The sequence below is a fragment of the Oncorhynchus nerka genome, linkage group LG7, assembly GCF_034236695.1.
Source record: "Oncorhynchus nerka isolate Pitt River linkage group LG7, Oner_Uvic_2.0, whole genome shotgun sequence".
In the NCBI taxonomy this organism is placed as follows: Eukaryota; Metazoa; Chordata; class Actinopteri; order Salmoniformes; family Salmonidae; genus Oncorhynchus; species Oncorhynchus nerka.
In genome coordinates this window covers 74431244-74453312 of record NC_088402.1, presented here as the reverse complement: position 1 = coordinate 74453312, position 22069 = coordinate 74431244, and the positions used below count along the sequence as shown (strand labels likewise).

At 42.7% G+C, this 22069-nt stretch overlaps 1 protein-coding gene across 1 annotated transcript; it reads left to right on the top strand.

Moving 5' to 3' along the window:
- Positions 1-197: 197 nt before the first annotated feature.
- LOC115132396 (citrate synthase, mitochondrial) lies at positions 198-21527 on the top strand. The gene is made up of 11 exons (XM_029665002.2): positions 198-378; positions 3985-4032; positions 4330-4437; positions 5704-5769; positions 8411-8542; positions 16247-16435; positions 17153-17355; positions 17816-17945; positions 18113-18214; positions 18371-18580; positions 18875-21527. Exons 1-11 carry the CDS (start codon positions 322-324, stop codon positions 19046-19048), a joined length of 1419 nt encoding a protein of 472 aa, XP_029520862.1. The 5' UTR covers positions 198-321; the 3' UTR covers positions 19049-21527.
- The last annotated feature ends 542 nt before the right edge of the window (positions 21528-22069 follow it).

Sequence of the window (22069 nt, the reverse complement as noted above, 5' to 3'; positions counted from 1 at the left end):
TTATTTCCGATCTACACCTGTAATTTTTATGGTCATGTCCAGAAACAATTCATTTAAATTGTGTGACAGAATGAAACGGAAATTAGTTCCATCCCAGTCTTCCGTTTGCCTTAGCCAATCGTTTCGATTGATAGAGACACACGAGGCTCAACTGGCCAATGAGGTTACATTTCCCTGCAACCACCATCCAATCAACGATACGCCTACTTGCGGGCCCGAATCCCTCTTCAACCTTCAGTCGTGTTTTTTTCTGTAGGGGCACCTTCAACTAGCTTCGCTGGGCATTGTCTTTCAGAATAAATATATTTTCCCACAGACATCATGTCCTTTCTGGCTACCAGTATCAGCAGGCTAGCGCCAAGACTCCTTCAGTCAAAGGTAAGCCGAGGCAAGGAGCCTCTTCGAAGTAGAGTGGGCGTCAGTGCAAACGTTAATTTGCTAGAAACTATCAAGTAAAACTTGAACAACTAGCCAGCCGGCTTGCTCGCTCTCCAGGAAAATGTCGGTTGTAGTCAAGCGCATTCATGTATGCTAGTGGCTACACATCGCCAGATTGTTTTGAAGTTACCAACGATGGCCCTCTATCTTTTAAATGCGTTGGCACTACTGTTTCTCGACGTTTTCTAGGTTAGCTGCGAGCTAGCCAGTTGACAGTGACAGATAACGTTAACTAACAGGAGATTGATTGTGCAGGAGGTTGACGTTTGACAGCTAACGCTAGTTAGCTATCCCTCCTCTCACATGGAAGTTACTTTAAACTGCTTTTTTAGATAATGCATAGTCTTATATTAGCTACCTACTGTCAGCAGTGGCAAGTTAATTGGCTGGCTAGCTAACCTGCTCCTCCACTTCACCTCATTTGACCTTCAGTGCTAACATTTCCATTCATAAGTACATGTCCTAACTATTAACGTTAGCCAATACAACAGAAACTATCTAGGTTTGTTCATTTTCGGGTGCTGTATTGTTGCCAAGTCTCCATTTATGTCGCAATCTACACTGAAAAAAATATATAAACGCAACTTGTAAAGTGTTGGTCCTGTGTTTCATGGGTTTAAATAAAATATCCCAGAAATGTTCCATATGCACAAAGCTTTTCTCTCAGATTTTGTGGACACTTATTTTATTAAAACATTTTTTTTTTACATCCCTGTTAGTGAGCATTTCTCCTTTGCCAAGACAATCCATCCAGCTGACAGGTGTGGCATATCAAGAACTTGATTAAACAGCAGATCATTACACGGGTGCATCTTGTTGGGGGCAATAAAAGACTACTTTAAAAGGTGTTTGTCACACAATGCTAAGTTGAGGGAGCGTGCAATTGGCATGCTGACTGCAGGAATGTCCACCAGAGCTGTTACTTGAAAATTGAATGTTAATTTCTCTACCATAAACTGCCTCCAATGTCGTTTTAAAATATTCTGCAATACGTCCAACTGTCCTCAACCGCAGACAATGTGTATGTTATGTGCAAACAGTTTGCTGATGTCAATGTTGTGAATAGAGTGCCCCATGGTGGCGGTGTGGTTATGGTATGGGCAGGCATAAGTTACTGCCAATGAACACAATTGCATTTTATCTATGGCCATTTGAAAGCACAGAGATGCTGTGAAGAGATACTGAGGCCTATTGTTATGCCATTCATCCGCCACCATCAACTCATATTTCTGCATGATAATGCACAGCCCCATGTCGCAAGGTTCTGTACACAATTCCTGGAAGCTGAAAATGGCCTGCATACTCACCAGACATGTCACCCATTGAGCATGTTTGAGATGCTCTTAATTGATGTGTCGGCAGCGTGTTCCAGTTCCCGCCAATATCCAGCAACTTAACACAGCCATTGAAGAGGAGTGGGACAATATTCCACAGGCCACAATCAACAGCCTGGTCAACTCTATGCGAAGGAGATGTCGTGTTGCATGAGGCAAATGGTGTTCACACCAGATACTGACTGTTTTTCTGATTCATGCCCCTACTTTTTGAAGGTTTCTGTGACCAACGGATGTATATCTGTATTCCCGGTCATGTGAAATCCATCGATCAGAGCCTAATTTATTTTTAATGGACTGATTTCCTTATGAACTGTAACTCAGTAAAATATTTGAAGTTGTTGCATATTGTGTTGATCTTTATTCAGTATACCTAGCCAGTTAACTATCCAATTATGTAATAGGTCTATGCATGTGCAACACTGAAGTTTCAATAACACACACTGATTTGAATTCTGTCTTGATTTCATGCATTCCACAGAGGTCTGTATTGATTCCTGGGTGCCACTGCTACCTGTGGAAACCCAACTTTAAATTGCATTGAATTCTATGTCGGGCAGAAATGAGTGTTTTGAATCAGGAAAGTTAACTTTCACGACCTCTACAAGCCAGAATGTTGAATACAATTATATTCTAACAAACCTGAAGCATGCACAGAACCATGTAAACACGTGCAGGAGCTTGGCAAGTAGACATGAGGCTCGTGCATGTATTTTTCTTGTGCACATGCTTCAGGTGATAGAAGTCTGAGCTCTACCAGCACTTTCAAAAGTTGATGTAATTATACCTTCCTGTGGATATATTGTTTCCTACCGCCAAAAGGACCAACTGCAAGGACAACTATTGAAGTACGTTAATAAAATCTCATTTTATTTGACATTCTGGAAGTTGTGAGAGGAAGCTTTCCTGATTCAAATGCTCATTTCTGCCCATTGGGTTTCCAAGCAACTACCTCCCTGGTCAGGAGTAAGACTGTCTGAGTGTCCTTGGAACACCGGCTGTAACTAGATTGTAACCTACAGTACTGCCTTCACCCAATTACCCTCCTGCTCAGATCATTCTATTTCTATGGCCCAGATAGCTGACAAATCACGTTAACTTGTGACATCTTATTTGAGGGACTGTTCACTTTCAATCCTCAGACAGATGTACCTCTCGTTCACCAAAGAGGGCTCCCTCTTTGATTCTCAGTTGAAGCATTGATGACGTTGTGGAACTGTGTACAGTAGTCCCAGCACTTTGTCGACACGTTAATAATCCTTGTTTGCGATACGGTTTTGGTAACCTTTTGGAAGTTTGTACAGAAGCAATCTATAATTATTTTTCATAAAATAAAAGGTTAAATGAATACACCTTTTTTATACTGTTAGGATTCACACACGGCCATATAGCCAAATAGAACCGCTGTAACATGGCAATCTAGCATCTACGAACAACTGTGTATCGGAAGGAGGATGCCAGAAAAGTGTTGTAACTGATTTTGGACATATTTTTACGAGAGTGAAACCTCTCGCTTTGCCTCTTCCTCTCTGGTCTAGTTTCAGACTACTGGTAGTAATCACCTGCTAAGCTACAAGATTACTGGCACCCAGTCAAGAACTTTCATATCCTGCCTGGGCTGATTTTTGTATTTTTATTTATTTACTCAAGAACATTCCTGTTAATCCGACTCAATCTCCTAGTTCTAGTGACCAAGTCCTTAGGGTCATCTGCCATAGCTGGAGAAACAAATGCATTATGGTTAATTGAAATTGAGAAATATTGCTAGCTTTTTGCTATAAACCCTCTAGGTTCATTTTCATTCATCATTATACCAGCTGCTCCCATTTACCTCTGACAACAGTATAATGTTATCTGCAGTCTAGGCAGACATTGCGGATTGCCAGACCAGATAGCAGTTATCTATACAGAACCAATTACCCGATCTTCCCACTCTGTCGTGGATGTTGTGAGTCTATGGGGTTGGATATTTAGGCTAACTGAGAAGCGGCGAGAAATCAGGATTTCATGGTACTATCAGCTCAATGACTAAATTAGGCCTACTTCTAGTAGTCTAGCTGCAGGTATTGGAAATCAGAGTGCAGTTTTGCTATGCAGCTAATTTGAAGCTTCTCTAATACCTCCTTTACACTCAGTGCTAACCAAGTCTCTGTTTTGACCACAGACCCTCCCTCAGGCTCATGTTTTCTGATGCTTGCATTTTCCTCTGCAGAATGCCTCATGTGTCATTGTGGCATCCAGACATGCCAGCTCATCAACAGTAAGTACTCTGACCATCTCTTCAAGGCCACTCATTGTCAGTTTGCTCATTATTAAAGTCATTGTTGGTGAAGCATGATATTAATAGGGATTGACATTATGGACCATGCTGATAGGTTGAAAAACAGGCTTATAAAGTTATGTTTTGGATATAATGGTTGTTTAACTAACACAGACTTGGCAGTGTTATCACACAGTTTTTACTAGGTTCTCTGTAGTTGACCTTTTTTTATATAGGCTGGTTTTCAACTAATTTTATTTTGACTGAGCTTTCAGAGACATGTCTGTGTTTTTGCAGAATTTAAAGGATGTTCTATCAGACCTCATCCCAAAAGAACAAAGTAGGATCAAGAGCTTCAAACAGCAGTATGGTAAAACCAACATTGGATCGATCACTGTTGATATGGTAAGTAATAGAGCCGTATTCATTATCTCAGAACATAATGTTGGTAAAAACCATACAAGAGAATCAAAGGCTTTTAATGTAGAAATAAACCACTTTGAGAGAAATTGCAAGATTATGTTATAATAATTTTATTGCATCATGGTTGTTTATGCAATAGAATAAGGGGTTGTTAGAACGCTCGTCTGTGTCTTCTACTGAGGATGGGCCTCTGGGAGATAACTGACAGGAGATTTATGATGTCTTTGGGGACACTGCATTCCAGAGCATGAATTAATGTTTCTGTTCTATACTGTACCAGTGAGACATGGCTCCAGTATGGAGTTAGGGGGCCAGACACTGGTCTCTACACAATGAAAACTGTTTTTACAGCAGATACTGTCTGCTGTGAATTATAAGTATCTTTTATACAAATCTTGTGACCCATTCAATAATCTGTTCGTCATGTAGGTTGAAAGGGGTCTATCTTGGCTATAAAAGACCTTTGTACTTTTGTCTCGGGGCTCTCAACGAATCATCTGAGGGTGATTTGTTGACCAGCCATCATGCTCCATTATTAATAAGTGGTTTAAAGATTTAGTTTAAGTATAACTCTGACTTGTGTGATAAGGTTGTCTCCTCATTTGATAGTAAAGAAATGAACCACTACAAAGATCAGAAAAGCAATGGTAAAATCATTTTCAAAATTCCATTAACAAAATTATGTGTGGTGAGGGTCTTTAGTTTATCAATATGTAGAAATGGATTCACATTACTGTATTATAAACCGGCTGCTACGTGATTGGGTCTGATGTTGCCCCTCGTCTATCCCCCTTTTAGCATACTAGCGGTCATGTAATGTACCACTACTCAGCCTGGTCCCTGCCAGCTAAGCACAGCCACAGGATGTGTCCGATGACACTTTGCTTCTTGATAACTTGATTACTGATATTCAAAACATTTTGAGAATGTACCAACAGCGGACTAATGTAACAAAAAATAACTAAAGTATAAAGCTGAGTCACAGCTCTTGCCTCCCACACCAGAAATCACAGCAGACTCACTCCAGGGTTACACACACCTCAGCTCTTACAGTGAATGTCATCCACACGTTTATCATTCACATGACATCTTTACCCTTTTTATGACTGAAGAATGTAGATGAATTAAGATCAGGGTCATCTTTACACATTTTGAATTGAGAGACTTATTTCTGGACTTTGATCAGAGAGAAATAGTCTAGCCTATATTGAGCTTTCTGTACAGAATGTAATTTCTATTGTTTCATAGGTCTATGGTGGGATGAGGGGCATGAAGGGTCTGGTGTATGAGACCTCTGTGCTGGATCCTGATGAGGTGTGTTTCCTGCCATCACAACACAAATAATCCACTAAACAGTATCACCCACAGAATAATTGATGTGTCAAGCTGAGCACTCTTGGCCCTCGTAGATAAGCCATATGGTTACTTAGTGCCTTCAGAATGTATTCAGACTCCTTGACTTATTCCACATTTTGTGTTACAGCCTGAATTCAAAATTGATGAAAACAATTATTCTCATCCATCTACACACAATACCCCTTAATGACAAGGTGAAAACATGTTTTTTGCACATTTTTATTGAAAATGAAATACAGAAACAAGTATTCACACTCGAGTCAATACTTTGTAGAAGCACCTTTGGCAGTGACTACAGTCTTTCTGGGTAAGTCTCTAAGAGCTTTCCACACCTGGATTGTACACCATTTGCCCATTTTTATTATTAAAAAAATTATTCAAGCTCTGTCAAATTGGTTGTTCATTGCTAGACAACCACTTTCAGGTCTTGCCATAGATTTTCATGTACCGTAATTGCTGGACTATTAAGCTCACCTGAATATAAACCGCACCCACTGAATTATTAAAAAATATGTATTTTGTACTTAAATAAGCCGCACATGTCTATAAGCCGCAGGTGCCTACCGGTACATTGAAACAAATTAACTTTACACAGCCTTTAAACGAAACACGGCTTGTAACAAAAATTAAAACAGTAGCCTACCAAGAAAGTCATTGGTCACTATCTTCCTCCTCCTGTGCACTGAAACCACTGAAGTCCTCTCCTTCGGTGTCAGAGTTGAATAGCCTCAGAATTGCTTCATCCGATGTTGGATCGTTTTCATTGTTGCTCTCGTCACTTTCATCCGGAGGCAAATACCCCGCTGAGCTCATGCTGCCCCTTCAACACGCAGAAGTCCAGCCTTTTGAAACCCGTTGATGATAGTGGATTTTTTGACAATGCTCCACGCTGTCAGGACCCACTGGCAGACTTGACAATAAGATGCTCTTCGCCCGAGGCCCGTTTTAGTGAAGGATTTCTCCCCACTTGTCATCCAAGCCTCCCACTGAACAAGGAGCGCCACCTTAAATGCACGATTTACACTGATGTCGAGTGGCTGCAAATACTTTGGGCTATCTGCTTTTCTTCCCTCTGAAAGCTTTTGTTGTCTTTCTGCACTGAGTCAGTTCCTCGCGCTGCTGTTTCCAACGTCTTATCGACTCATTAAGGCCAAGCTCCCATGCAGCAGCTAGATTTCCTTTTCCAACAGCCAGATTTATCGCCTTCAACTTGAAAGCTGCATCATATGCATTTCTCCGTGTCTTTGCCATGATGAGGGTGACAAAATTACTACCGTAATCAGAATGATGAAGTTTGAGCGCGCTCGATTTAAGTCACATTATGTGACGGTGCTCAGTTTTTTGGCGGGATGAATCTTGTGAAAGTGGGAAAAATCCATAAATTAGCCGCGTCATTGTATAAACCGCGAGGTTCAAAATGTGGGAATAAAGTAGCGGCTTATAGTCCGGAAATTACGGTATATTTAAGTCAAAACTGTAACTCAACCACTCGGAACATTCACTGTCTTCTTGGTAAGCAACTCCAGTGTAGATTTGGCCTTGTCTGTTAGGTCATTGTCCTGCTGAAAGGTGAATTAATCTCCCAGTGTCTGTTGGAAAGCAGACTGAACCAGGTATTCCTTTAGGATTTTGCCTGTGCTTAGCTCCATTCCGTTAAGGACTGGGGAGTTTTTCAGGATAAAAAATAAACAATTACAAGCACACCCATAACATGATTCCGCTTTAAACATGGAGAGTGGTACTCAGTAATTAGGTGTATTGCGTTTGCCCCAAACAACTTTGTATTCGGGACAAAAAGGTCATTCCTTTGACAGATTTTTTTTCTAGTATTACTTTAATGCCTCGTTGCAAAAAGCATGCATGTTTTGGAATCTTTTTATTCTGTACAGCTTTCCTTCTTTTCACCCTGTCAATTAGGTTAGTATTGTTGAGTAACTACAATTTTGTTGGTCCATCCTCAGTTTTCTCCCATCACAGCCATTGGCCTCAGGGTGACAGCCATGAGCAGTTTCCTTCCTCTCCGGCAACTGAGTTACCATCCAAAGTGTAATTAATAACTAACCTATACTCAAAGGGTCTTCTTAATTTTTTATATTTTTTACCCATCTACCAATCTACCATATTCTTTGCAAGGCATTGAACAACCTCCCTGGTCTTTGTGGTTGAATCTGTGCTTGTAATTCACTGCTTGACTGAGGGACCTTACAGATAATTGTACGTGTGGGTAAAGAGATGAGGTAGTCATTCAAATATCATGTTAAACACAATTATTGCACATAGTGAGTCCATGCAACTTATTATGTGACTTGTTAAGCACATTTTTTTTTGTTTCTTTTTACTCCTGAACTTATTTAGGCTTGCCATAACAAACGGGTTGAATACTTACAACATTTTGGTTTTTCTTTATTAAATTATTTTGTGTAAATTTCAAAAAACATATTTCCTCTTTATATATATTGTGTGTGTGTGTAGGCCAGTGACAAAACATCTACATTTAATCCATTTTAAATTCAGGCTGTAAGACAACAAAATGTGGAAAAAGTCAAGGGGTGTCAGTGCCTTGAAAGTACTATCTAAATTGTGTCAAATTTGTCTTTAGGGCATCCGCTTCCGTGGCTACAGCATTCCAGAGTGTCAGCAGCTGTTGCCCAAGGCTCCAGGAGGTCAGGAGCCACTGCCCGAGGGCCTCTTTTGGCTGCTGGTCACAGGACAGGTCCCCACAGAGGAACAGGTGAGATGGGGCTAGGGCTAATTTAAACTGAATGTAAAGATTTAGTCTGGTCAAGTGGAAAGGAGGTTAAAGGGTAGCATAAACATAACCACATGTAACATGGATTTGCATTGGTATACGCACGTAAAGTTCAAATACAATGTTAGACCTCACTTTTATTTTTTAAGTTATTACATAAAACCGATCAGAATGCTGAAGTCATGCCGGGAAAATGTTTTTTGCGGGTTGTGACGCTTCATATGGAGGACCCAGCCAGTCAGCCTATTCCCTGTAATGTAAACTTCAACAGAAATAACTTAATGTATAACTTCAAATTAAACCAAATCGTTTGCACCTTCATAATTACTGGTTTCAATAAAATGTTCAGATAACTTAGTCTATCACAGTGCAATCCGTTTTGTCACCAAAGCCCCATATACTACCCACCATTGCGACCTGTACACTCTCGTTGGCTGGCCCTCGCTTCATACTCGTCGCCAAACCCACTGGCTCCATGTCATCTACAAGACCCTGCTAGGTAAAGTCCCCCCTTATCTCAGCTCGCTGGTCACCATAGCATCTCCCACCTGTAGCACACGCTCCAGCAGGTATATCTCTCTAGTCACCCCCAAAACCAATTCTTTCTTTGGCCGCCTCTCCTTCCAGTTCTCTGCTGCCAATGACTGGAACGAACTACAAAAATCTCTGAAACTGGAAACACTTATCTCCCTCACTAGCTTTAAGCACCAACTGTCAGAGCAGCTCACAGATTACTGCACCTGTACATAGCCCACCTATAATTTAGCCCAAACAACTACCTCTTTCCCAACTGTATTTAATTAATTAATTAATTTGGCTCCTTTGCACCCCATTATTTTTATTTCTACTTTGCACTTTCTTCCATTGCAAAACTACCATTCCAGTGTTTTACTTGCTATATTGTATTTACTTTGCCACCATGGCCTTTTTTGCCTTTACCTCCCTTCTCACCTAATTTGCTCACATTGTATATAGACTTGTTTATACTGTATTATTGACTGTATGTTTGTTTTACTCCATGTGTAACTCTGTGTCGTTGTATCTGTCGAACTGCTTTGCTTTATCTTGGCCAGGTCGCAATTGTAAATGAGAACTTGTTCTCAACTTGCCTAGCTGGTTAAATAAAGGTGAAATAAAAAATAAATTTAAAAAACAAAACAAATTAATTTATGAATTTATTGATAGAAATCAGCTTGCAAAGATGCTAGCCTGCTAACGTTAGCCCTACTAGCCTGCTAACGTTAGGTTAGCACTGCATGAGTCAGCCAGTTGCGATCAACACCTAGCTTACAGAAACATTTAAAGTAAACCAAAGTTTTGAACAAATATAACACCATCTAAACAATTATCAAATAATGTTGCCGTATATGCAGTTATCTTAGCCAGCCAGCTAAGGTTACTTATTTTAGCCTGCTTACTAGTATAGCCAGCTAACTAGTCTAGTTGGACAACCACCACGGTCAACATAGCTAAGTGGTAAGCCAGAGAACAACACCAACTATTCTAGCACAAGCAGGAAAAATATATATAAATCTAACAGATACAGTGGGGCATCACGTGGACTGGGATATGTTCCGCATTGCGGCGAACAACAACATTGACGAATACGCTGATTCGGTGTGCGAGTTCATTAGAACGTGCATTGAAGATGTCGTTCCCATAGCAAAGATTAAAACATTCCCAAACCAGAAACCGTGGATTGATGGCAGCATTCGCGTGAAACTGAAAGCCCGAACCGCTGCTTTTAATCAGGGCAAGGTGACCGGAAACATGACCGAATACAAACAGTGTAGCTATTCCCTCCGCAAGGCAATTAAACAAGCTAAGCGTCAGTATAGAGACAAAGTAGAATCTCAATTCAACGGCTCAGACACAAGAGGTATGTGGCAGGGTCTACAATCAATCACGGATTACAAAAAGCAAACCAGCCCCGTCACGGACCAGGATGTCTTGCTCCCAGGCAGACTAAACTTTTTTGCCCGCATTGAAGACAATACAGTGCCACTGACACGGCCCGCAACCAAAACATGCGGACTCTCCTTCACTGCAGCCGACATGAGTAAAACATTTAAACGTGTTTAACCCTCGCAAGGCTGCAGGCCCAGACTGCATCCCCAGCTGCGCCCTCAGAGCATGCGCAGACCAGCTGGCTGGTGTGTTTACGGACATATTCATTCAATCAATCCTTATCCCAGTCTGCTGTTCCCACATGCTTCAAGAGGGCCACCATTGTTCCTGTTCCCAAGAAAGCTAAGGTAACTGAGCTAAACGACTTCCGCCCTGTAGCACTCCCTTCCGTCATCATGAAGTGCTTTGAGAGACTAGTCAAGGACCATATCACCTCCACCCTACCTGACACCCTAGACCCACTCCAATTTGTTTACCGCCCAAATAGGTCTACAGACGATGCAATCTCAACCACACTGCCCTAACCCATCTGGACAAGAGGAATACCTATGTGAGAATGCTGTTCGACTACAGCTCAGCATTTAACACCATAGTACCCTCCAAACTCGTCATCAAGCTCGAGACCCTGGGTCTCGACCCCGCCCTGTGCAACTGGGTACTGGACTTCCTGACGGGCCGCCCCCAGGCGGTGAGGGTAGGTAACAACATCTACACCCCGCTGATCCTCAACACTGGGGCCCCACAAGGGTGCGTTCTGAGCCCTCTCCTGTACTCCCTATTCACCCACGACTGCGTGGCCACGTACGCCTCCAACTCAATCATCAAGTTTGCGGACGACACCACAGTGGTAGGCTTGATTACCAACAACGACGAGACGGCCTACAGGGAGGAGGTGAGGGCCCTCGGAGTGTGGTGTCAGGAAACAGCAGAGGGAGCACCTCCCTATCCACATTGATGGGACAGTAGTGGAGAGGGTAGTAAGTTTTAAGTTCCTCGGCGTATACATCAGACAAACTGAATTGGTCCACCCACACAGACAGCATCGTGACGAAGGCGCAGCAGCGCCTCTTCAACCTCAGGAGGCTGAAAAAATTTGGCTTGTCACCAAAAACACTCACAAACTTCTACAGATGCACAATCGAGAGCATCTTTTCGGGCTGTATCACCGCCTGGTACGGCAACTGCTCCGCCCACAACCGTAAGGCTCTCCAGAGGGTAGAGGTCTGCACAACGCATCACCGGGGGCAAACTACCTGCCCTCCAGGACACCTACACCACCCGATGTCACAGGAAGGCCATAAAGATCATCAAGGACAGCAACCACCTGAGCCACTGCCTGTTCACCCCGCTATCATCCAGAAGGCGAGGTCAGTACAGGTGCATCAAAGCTGGGACCGAGAGACTGAAAAACAGCTTCTATCTCAAGGCCATCAGACTGTTAAACAGCCACCACTAACATTGAGTGGCTGCTGCCAACACTGACTCAACTCCAGCCACTTTAATAATGGGAATTGATGGAAATTGATGTAAAATATATCGCTAGCCACTTTAAACAATGCTACTTACTCTACATCATTCATCTCATATGTATATGTATATACTGTACTCTTATCATCTGTGGTCATCATGTGTATGTGACAAATACAAATAAATATAAATATTGATTTAAAAATCAAATCAAATCAAATGTATTTATATAGCCCTTCGTACATCAGCTGATATCTCAAAGTGCTGTACAGAAACCCAGCCTAAAACCCCAAACAGCAAGCAATGCAGGTGTAAAAGCACGGTGGCTAGGAAAAACTCCCTAGAAAGGCTAAAACCTAGGAAGAAACCTAGAGAGGAACCAGGCTATGTGGGGTGGCCAGTCCTCTTCTGGCTGTGCCGGGTAGAGATTATAACAGAACATGGCAAAGATGTTCAAATGTTCATAAATGACCAGCATGGTCGAATAATAAGGCAGAACAGTTGAAACTGGAGCAGCAGCATGGCCAGGTGGACTGGGGACAGCAAGGAGTCATGTCAGGTAGTCCTGGGGCATGGTCCTAGGGCTCAGGTCCTCCGAGAGAATGAGAGAGAGAGAAAGAAAGAGAGAAGGAGAGAATTAGAGAACGCACACTTAGATTCACACAGGACACCGAATAGGACAGGAGAAGTACTCCAGATATAACAAACTGACCCCAGCCCCCCGACACATAAACTACTGCAGCATAAATACTGGAGGCTGAGACAGGAGGGGTCAGGAGACACTGTGGCCCCATCCGAGGACACCCCCGGACAGGGCAGGGCCAAACAGGAAGGATATAACCCCACCCACTTTGCCAAAGCACAGCCCCCACACCACTAGAGGGATATCTTCAACCACCAACTTACCATCCTGAGACAAGGCTGAGTATAGCCCACAAAGGGGGGGGGGGGGCAACCCAGACAGGATGACCACAACAGTGAATCAACCCACTCAGGTGACGCACCCCCTCCAGGGACGGCATGAGGGAGCCCCAGTAAGCCAGTGACTCAGCCCCTGTAATAGGGTTAGAGGCAGAGAATCCCAGTGGAAAGAGGGGAATCGGCCAGGCAGAGACGGCAAGGGCGGTTCGTTGCTCCAGAGCCTTTCCGTTCACCTTCCCACTCCTGGGCCAGACTACACTCAGTCATATGACCCACTGAAGAGATGAGTCTTCAGTAAAGACTTAAAGGTTGAGACCGAGTTTGCATCTCTGACATGGGTAGGCAGACCGTTCCATAAAAATGGAGCTCTATAGGAGAAAGCCCTGCCTCCAGCTGTTTGCTTAGAAATTCTAGGGACAATTAGGAGGCCTGCATCTTGTGACCGTAGCGTACGTGTAGGTATGTACGGCAGGACCAAATCAGAGAGATAGGTAGGAGCAAGCCCATGTAATGCTTTGTAGGTTAGCCGTAAAACCTTGAAATCAGCCCTTGCTTTGACAGGAAGACAGTGTAGAGAGGCTAGCACTGGAGTAATATGATCACATTTTTTTGGTTCTAGTCAGGATTCTAGCAGCCGTATTTAGCACTAACTGAAGTTTTTTTAGTGCTTTATCCGGGTAGCCGGAAAGTAGAGCATTGCAGTAGTCTAACCTAGAAGTGACAAAAGCATGGATTAATTTTTCTGCATCATTTTTGGACAGCAAGTTTCTGATTTTTGCAATGTTACGTAGATGGAAAAAAGCTGTCCTTGGGTCTTGATATGTTCTTCAAAAGAGAGATCAGGGTCCAGAGTAACGCCGAGGTCCTTCACAGTTTAAAAAAAAAAATGACTGTACAACCATTAAGATTAATTGTCAGATTCAACAGAAGATCTCTTTGTTTCTTGGGACCTAGAACAAGCATCTCTGTTTTGTCCGAGTTTAATAGTAGAAAGTTTGCAGCCATCCACTTCCTTATGTCTGAAACACATGCTTCTAGCGAGGGCAATTTTGGGGCTTCACCATGTTTCATTGAAATGTACAGCTGTGTGTCATCCGCATAGCAGTGAAAGTTTACATTATGTTTTCGAATAACATCCCCAAGAGGTAAAATGTATAGTGAAAACAATAGTGGTCCTAAAACGTATTTAGTCAGCCACCAATTGTGCAAGTTCTCCCACTTAAAAAGACGAGAGGCCTGTACTTTTCATCATAGGTACATTTCAATTGACAGACAAAATGAGATTTAAAAAATCCAGAAAATCACATTGTAGGATTTTTAATTTATTTATTTGCAAATTATGGTGGAAAATAAGTATGTAGGTGACCAAAAACAAGCAAGATTTCTGGCTCTCACAGACCTGTAACTTCTTCTTTAAGAGGCTCCTCTGTCCTCCACTAGTTACCTGTATTAATGGCACCTGTTTGAACTTGTTATCAGTATAAAAGACACCTGTCCACAACCTCAAACAGTCACACTCCAAACTCCACTATGGCCAAGACCAAAGAGCTGTCAAAGGACACCAGAAACAAAATTGTAGACCTGCACCAGGCTGGGAAGACTGAATCTGCAATAGGTAAGCAGCTTGGTTTGAAGAAATCAACTGTGGGAGATATTATTAGGAAATGGAAGACATACAAGACCACTGATAATCTCCCTCGATCTGGGGCTCCACGCAAGATCTCACCACGTGGGGTCAAAATGATCATAAGAACGGTGAGCAAAAAGCCCAGAACCACACGGGGGGACCTAGTGAATGACCTGCAGAGAGCTGGGACCAAAGTAACAAAGCCTACCATCAGTAACACACTACGCCGCCAGGGACTCCACTCCTGCAGTGCCAGACGTATCTCCCTGCTTAAGCCAGTACATGTCCAGGCCCGTCTGAAGTTGGCAAGAGAGCATTTGGATGATCCAGAAGAAGATTGGGAGAATGTCATATGTTCAGATGAAACCAAAATATAACTTTTTGGTAAAAACTCAACTCGTTGTGTTTGGAGGACAAAGAATGCTGAGTTGCACCCAAAGAACACCATACCTACTGTGAAGCATGGGGGTGGAAACATCATGCTTTGGGGCTGTTTTTCTACAAAGGGACCAGGACGACTGATCTGTGTATAGGAAAGAATGAATGGGGCCATGTATCGTGAGACAATGATCCCAAACACACCGCCCGGGCAACGAAGGAGTGGCTTCGTAGGAAGCATTTCAAGGTCCTGGAGTGGCCTAGCCAGTCTCCAGATCTCAACCCCATAGAAAATCTTTGAAAGTCCGTGTTGCCCAGCAACAGCCCCAAAACATCACTGCTCTAGAGGAGATCTGCATGGAGGAATGGGCCAAAATACCAGCAACAGTGTGTGAAGACTTACAGAAAACGTTTGATCTCTGTCATTGCCAACAAAGGGTATATAACAAAGTATTGAGATAAACTTTTGTTATTGACCAAATACTTATTTTCCACCATAATTTGCAAATAAATTCATTAAAAATCCTACAATGTGATTTCCTGGATTTCTTTCCCCCCCTCATTTGTCTGTCAATTACAGGCCTCATCTTTTAAGTGGGAGAACTTGCACAATTGGTGGCTGACTAAATACTTTTTTGCCCCACTGTATAAAGTAGAGCGTGGAGACTTACCGCTGAGTTAACGACCAAAGAAGAGCCGAGGAAAAGGCCTTTTCACCAGCCTGAGGGAGTCAGCTAATCCAATAGCGATATAGGGAGGTAAATCCACATAGAATTTACCTGGTTTATCTCATTACTGCTGACTCTCGTGATGTACCGGTAGGGAACAGAGGTTGCTGGCTTAACATTCACGCTCGGCACAGCACCTTGTTTCAGTCACTCATTCCGAATCCTGCCTTCCACTGGTTATAGCTATCAAAGTCCTCCGTGGTTAAATGAGCACTGCATACAGTAGATGTTCCCGTGGTTCCCTTCATCCAATCCGCTCGCTCCAGCTGGACAAACCGTTCCCACTACAAAGCTAGCTTCTCGTTTTTAGGCCACAAATTGTGGGTATTACTGCACCCAGCAACAACTCAACTCCAACACACATCCTTGGCATTTGGTGTTTGCTGCAGCTCTTTCTTGAAGCCACCATGAGATGAGGTCTAATTCCACCCTAATATGGCTCAGCTGGAGGAAATTCCTATATTACAGGTTTTATGGTACCAGTTAAAAGTTTGGACACACCTACTCTTTATGGTTTAGGAGGAAGGCATTGAAGTTCTACAACCATAGCAAAGTGATGGGGATTTATAATGTTTGGGATTGAAGAACATTTCCTGTCTCAATTTTTTATAGAGGCCCTACTTGTACTCACCGATCATGTTTGCATCATCTCTCCAGGTGAGCTGGTTGTCCAAAGAATGGGCTAAGCGGGCAGCACTCCCCTCCCACGTCGTCACCATGCTAGATAACTTCCCTACCAACCTTCACCCAATGTCCCAGTTCAGCGCCGCTATCACAGCTCTGAACAGTGAGAGCAGCTTTGCCCGGGCCTACTCCGAGGGCGTCAACAAGGCCAAGTACTGGGAGGTAAGTCACACACAGACAGATCTTAGCATGTATTCTTCACAAACCTGGGTTCAAATGGTATTTGACATTTAAAAAATATGTTGTCTGTGTTTGATTGAGCGTACCTGGTGAAATGGAACACACAGAATAGCCATTAAGGTGTAAACCTTGCACATCTGGCGCTTCAGGCAGTCTAAAGCCGACGCTCAAAGTATTTGAAAGATTTTAAATATGATTTGAACCTAGGTCTGCATTCCTCACGACAATGCAGTACAGGCAGAGGTGTGGTAAAAGGCATTAAACCAGTGTGTGATGCCAGATCAATGAGTCGTCTTCACTAAACCTTGACTTATTTTAAAGTACCTTTCAAGTGTCCTTTTAAATGTCAATTTTAACACGCACACCAGGTCTCCCTTGAACAAGAGCATATTCATCTCTTCCTCGACTTCCTGGTTAATGATGAGGCTAAATTTAAGTAAATAGAAACACAACCACACTGTTTGTGTAGAGCAGGGAATTACAGCCCCAGAGTTCAACAGAGACTTGAAAAAAACTCACAGACCAAAACATCAACAGGAAATCACCTACCGAGGTAATCGTGTGTGGGATTTATCATGTCTTTCAGTGAGATCCTGTGGGAGACAGTCTACTGACTGTTGATTAAACCACCTACCCTTCTCTATTCAGTTAATCTATTCCATTCCTGTTCATCTATTCAGTTAATCTACTCTATTCCAGTTCATCTATGAGGACTCCATGGACTTAATTGCCAAGTTGCCATGTGTTGCTGCTAAGATCTACCGTAACCTGTACCGTGAGGGCAGCAGCATTGGAGCTATTGACTCCAACCAGGACTGGTCCGCTAACTTCGCCAACATGCTGGGCTACAGCAACTCTGCTGAGTTCACTGAACTTATGAGGCTCTACCTCACCATCCACAGGTATTTTACTATGGGCCAGTTTCAGGTTAAGAATCTCCACCGAAGAATCTCCATTGAATCCAGCCCTGAAGGATTTATATATTAAGCATAATTACAGTTTAAGTGCCTTTGTAGTCATTGAAACGCACTCTATAAAACCCAGGTATTCATATTATTAACCATTATAAGTCATTGATTTATTTTACTTTTGGGGGGAGGGGGGTTGCCATTTTGTCTATTTTTTGGGCTGTAGTTCCTTCCCCTTCCTTTGCCACTAAATTCTGAGAATTGTGAAACCCTCAAATATAAAAATGCCCCTAGTGTTTATATGTTGCATTAGAATTATTCTACAGTTTTGGGGGGGATAAGTCTATTTCAATATAGCTCTGTATAAATGTTTGCTAGTAATAATCAATAATGTGAGGTACAATTTTGTAATGAATTACTATACATTAAAATGAATGTGACCCTTTGGTTTCAGTGACCATGAGGGAGGCAACGTCAGCGCCCACACAAGTCACCTGGTGGGCAGTGCTCTGTCCGACCCTTACCTCTCCTTCAGTGCTGCTCTGAATGGGCTGGCTGGACCTCTGCATGGGCTGGCCAACCAGGTCTGTGTCAATCCTGTCCTTTGCTCTGCACAGTCACATGGATGGACAGAACGATAGTCATGTTGGCGTAACTGGCTTTTCCTTAACATTAGCACAACAGTGCTTTTATAGAGTTTCTGTTTTAGACTTGCTGAGGTTATAACAGTGTGTTTCTGTGTGCCCTGCAGGAGGTACTGGTGTGGCTGACGGCCCTGCAGAAGGAGATGGGAGGGGAGGTGTCTGATGAGAAGATGAGGGATTACATCTGGAACACACTCAAGTCTGGCAGGGTAAGAGTGCGTCTGGCTTCACTATTACGACACATCTTACCAAGAAGTCCCTAGTTTTCCATGATTCTGGGAATCAGGAACGGGGATTCTGAAGAACACAGGAGATTTGGGGGAAGTTTTCAACCCTACTCCTCACACCCTCTCTCTCTGCCGTAGGTGGTGCCAGGCTACGGGCATGCTGTCCTGAGGAAGACTGACCCCAGGTACCAATGCCAGCAGGAGTTTGCCTTTAAGCACCTGCCCAATGACCCCATGTTCAAGCTGGTGCACCAGCTCTACAAGATCGTGCCCCCAGTGCTGCTAGAGCAGGGTAAGGCCAAGAACCCCTGGCCCAACGTAGATGCCCACAGTGGAGTGCTGCTGCAGGTAAGCAATATTCTTTATTCAGGCATTCTGCTCAACAATGTCCTATTGTAATGTTACGTATTGAAATGTAATGCAGATCCATTCTGAAACTTCGATGGAAGTTTAATTTGAAAGTGCAGTCTAAATGTATTTTGACTAGTCAGCATTACAATTATACTTCAATTATAAGCATCACAAAACACAGCACCTGTGTGTTTTAGTTTAGTCTGTTAATCATTCCATTTTTGTTGACCCTCTGTAACAAAACATATTTGACCTCTCCCTGGCCATCCCCCTGACCTCTCTCCACTACAGTATTATGGGATGACAGAGATGAACTACTACACTGTGTTGTTCGGCGTGTCCCGAGCCCTGGGAGTGCTGGCCCAGCTGATCTGGAGCCGAGCCCTGGGCTTCCCCCTGGAACGCCCCAAGTCCATGAGCACGGACGGACTCATGACCCTGGTGGGGGCCAACAAGTCAGGCTGAAGAGGGAGAGAAGGGAGGAAATAACAACTAAAAGCTGACCTCGCCCCCATCCCCATGAAAGAGATTCAAAGAGACAGTACACTTTTTTAATTTATTATTATTAATCAAAAATCTCCAAAAAGGGCGTTTGATATTTACATTGTTTGGTGTGAGACTGTTAGGTATTCATAGATATCTTATATTATATATCCCCGCTATGCCTCCACATTTGGAAGATAGAGAGATGCGAAACACATACTCATACACTGAGTGTAAAAAAACAAGAACTCCTTCCTAATATTAAGTTGCCCCCTCCCCCTTTGCCCTCAGAACAGCCTCAATTCGTCAGGGCATGGACTCTACAAGGTGTCGAAAGCGTTCCACAGGGATGCTGGCCCATGCTGACTCCAATGCTTCCCACAGTTGTGTCAAGTTGCCTGGATGTCCTTTGGGTTGTGGACCATTCTTGATACACACAGGAAACTGTTGAGCGAGAAAAATCCAGCAGTGTTGCAGTTCTTGACACACTCAAACCAGTGCACCCGGTACCTACTACCATACCCCGTTCAAAGGCAACATCAGATTTCCCCATGTGCCTGGGAGGATAGGGCCACCAACAGATTGAAGATGTGAAGGGGCATAAAAAGTAGCATGAAATCCAAACTCGTATACTGTTTTACTATTGTTTCAATTGGAGCATATCCGTTTGGTTTCCAGGCTACGTAAACATATAATTATGTGGGGAGTTACAGACAAATGCCAAATGGTCATCAATTGAGATTTTAAATTGTGGTAGTTTGACATCAAGATTAACCCCTTCAAAAAGCAAGCACAATTAATAAGGAAGCAAGTTACTTTTAATTTCGGTCACATTCTGCTGGTATTAGTTGCTGAATCTTTGATTGTCTGGAAAGCCTGGCCTAATCTAAAACAGGGAAACGTATATTTTTTGTTGTTGCCTGAAACCCTCACCCCATTTATCTATACATTTCCCCCAATGTCACTCTAACCATTCTGATTTCACTCCCAAGAACACTCCAGTAAAGAAAAAAGTCCTTCTCTGTAAAAGTATCTAACTTCCACGGAGGATGTTCAATTTCGCTGAAGAAGGATGCAAATCAGGAAAGAAAGGGTGCTGCCCCCTTTATTTAAAATTAATATATTTATAGATTTCATTCATTCGTCTGGCTTGATTCCCTGACTTCAATGGATTTAACCTTGAACACACCTCTATGATCAACATAACCTTTTGTTTTTCAATCGTGTCTTACATTTCCTTTCAATTTCTGTCTGGGCACCTTTTGTAATGTGGGATTTGTGTGGGTAGGATGTATATGATAGAGCTCTGAATTGAAGCCTGGAGTACCCAAAGGCCTGATTTAATAATAGCATAGACTTGTCATCTTTGAATGATTGGGAGGACAAGGTCTTCTGATTTTAGTATGCACATGAAGGCAAGCTTGGACATAAGTGTGCAGTCGGGCTATGTATCTGTTGAGGTCCTGTCTTAATTTTGTTTATAAACTGGGTGGTTCAAGCTATGAATGCTGATTGGCTGACAGCCGTGGCATATCACGCATATGACAAAACATTTGATTTTACTGCTATTATTACGTTGGTAACCAGTTTTAATAGTAATAAGGCACCTTGGTGGTTTGTTGTATAGACATTGTGTTGCGCCTAAGAACAGCCCTTAGCCGTAGTATAATGGTCATATAGCATACACTATACTTAAGCAATAAGGCCTGAGGGGTTATGTTACTAATGCCCCAGAAAAGCGCTTCAGTGATCGAGCTGCTGCTACTTCAAAATGAGCACTTGTTGGTTTAGAATCCTTAGTTCTTAGCAATAGTAAAACCTCTGTTAGATGTGTCCTTTTTTGGGTGTTGAATGATAAACCTCTAATGTATAAAGATGATAATTTGTGGTTTTAATGTATACTTTGTATATAGTTATGTATAGCTTGAATGAATAGTTCAAAAAGTATTGCTCAGTCATACAGCTGTGTGATTCCAACCTTGCTCATTACATCTTTCTGTTTTATGTGTCGTTTTGAAAGTTATTCTTGTAAATAAATCTATTGCCTGTTTTATATGGGCTTTTTCTGCTGTTTAGGGGGTGTTTGCTTTGACTGTTTTCAAGCTTGCTCTCAGGCAGCAGATATTGATTTCAGGCACATAGCAGCTTTTCCTGTGCTTATGTTTATCAACACAACATACTATATAGCAGCTGTTGCACTTCTACCACTGCTTTCTGGAACAACTCATTCAATGTCTGTCAGACTTCACTGACGTCAGTCCCCTCAGATTTCTACGCCTTGCTATTCTCTCTTGGCTTGATGTTTTTCTGTGTTCATTCTTCTTGGTTTGTCTTGTGGAGCGTGGTTATTTCTGATCATAGAGGGTCTAAAGAACGTGTGGAACCAGGGGAAGATGGGATGGGTCAAATAGGTGAAAGGTGCTTAGAACAAATGGGAAACCAATAAATGTTTTTATTAACACTTGGTGTCATGTTCATGTTTACTCATGGTGTGAAAAGAGGTTAAGCTGTCAAGGTTATTTCAATAACAAGTGGAAAATTGCAAAGTCGCTGGTAGTCTAGTCCTGGCAGATTGTCCTCCTGTCTCAATGTCCTGGATGAACTGTACATAATCATATTTGGACTGGCATTTCCAGGTTTTGAAATTAAGGAATGAGAATACCCTTGTGCATGATAAAAATACACAACCAGCCAGCTTACCTTATGTCAAATAAGCCCAGCAGTCTCACCTCTGGCTCTCTTGTTTCTGGCTCTGGAGAACTGCAGTCATGAGACCTGACCAGGGATAATGTTACACACTGAAACAACCACTCAGCTGCTGTTGCATGAGCCCCCACTGCACCAGGCCATGTCTCTGTATACATGGCTAGACAGCTGAATCACAAGGAAGTGGGGCTTTGTTTAGTGAACTTTAGTTAATGTCCTACAATCAGTTTAAGTACAGTATTACCCAACGTGGTAGTCTTTACGTTTACGTTGTGATTTCATTTGTATAGGTATGGT

What these genes read in the sequence shown, in the direction of transcription:
- LOC115132396 (XM_029665002.2), top strand. Translation starts at nt 322, where the DNA reads ATGTCCTTTCTGGCTACCAGTATCAGCAGGCTAGCGCCAAGACTCCTT. An exon ending in GACATGCCAGCTCATCAACA is followed by an intron (nt 4,033 to 4,329) that starts GTAAGTACTCTG and finishes GTGTTTTTGCAG; the next exon opens with AATTTAAAGGATGTTCTATC. An exon ending in GATCGATCACTGTTGATATG is followed by an intron (nt 4,438 to 5,703) that starts GTAAGTAATAGA and finishes ATTGTTTCATAG; the next exon opens with GTCTATGGTGGGATGAGGGG.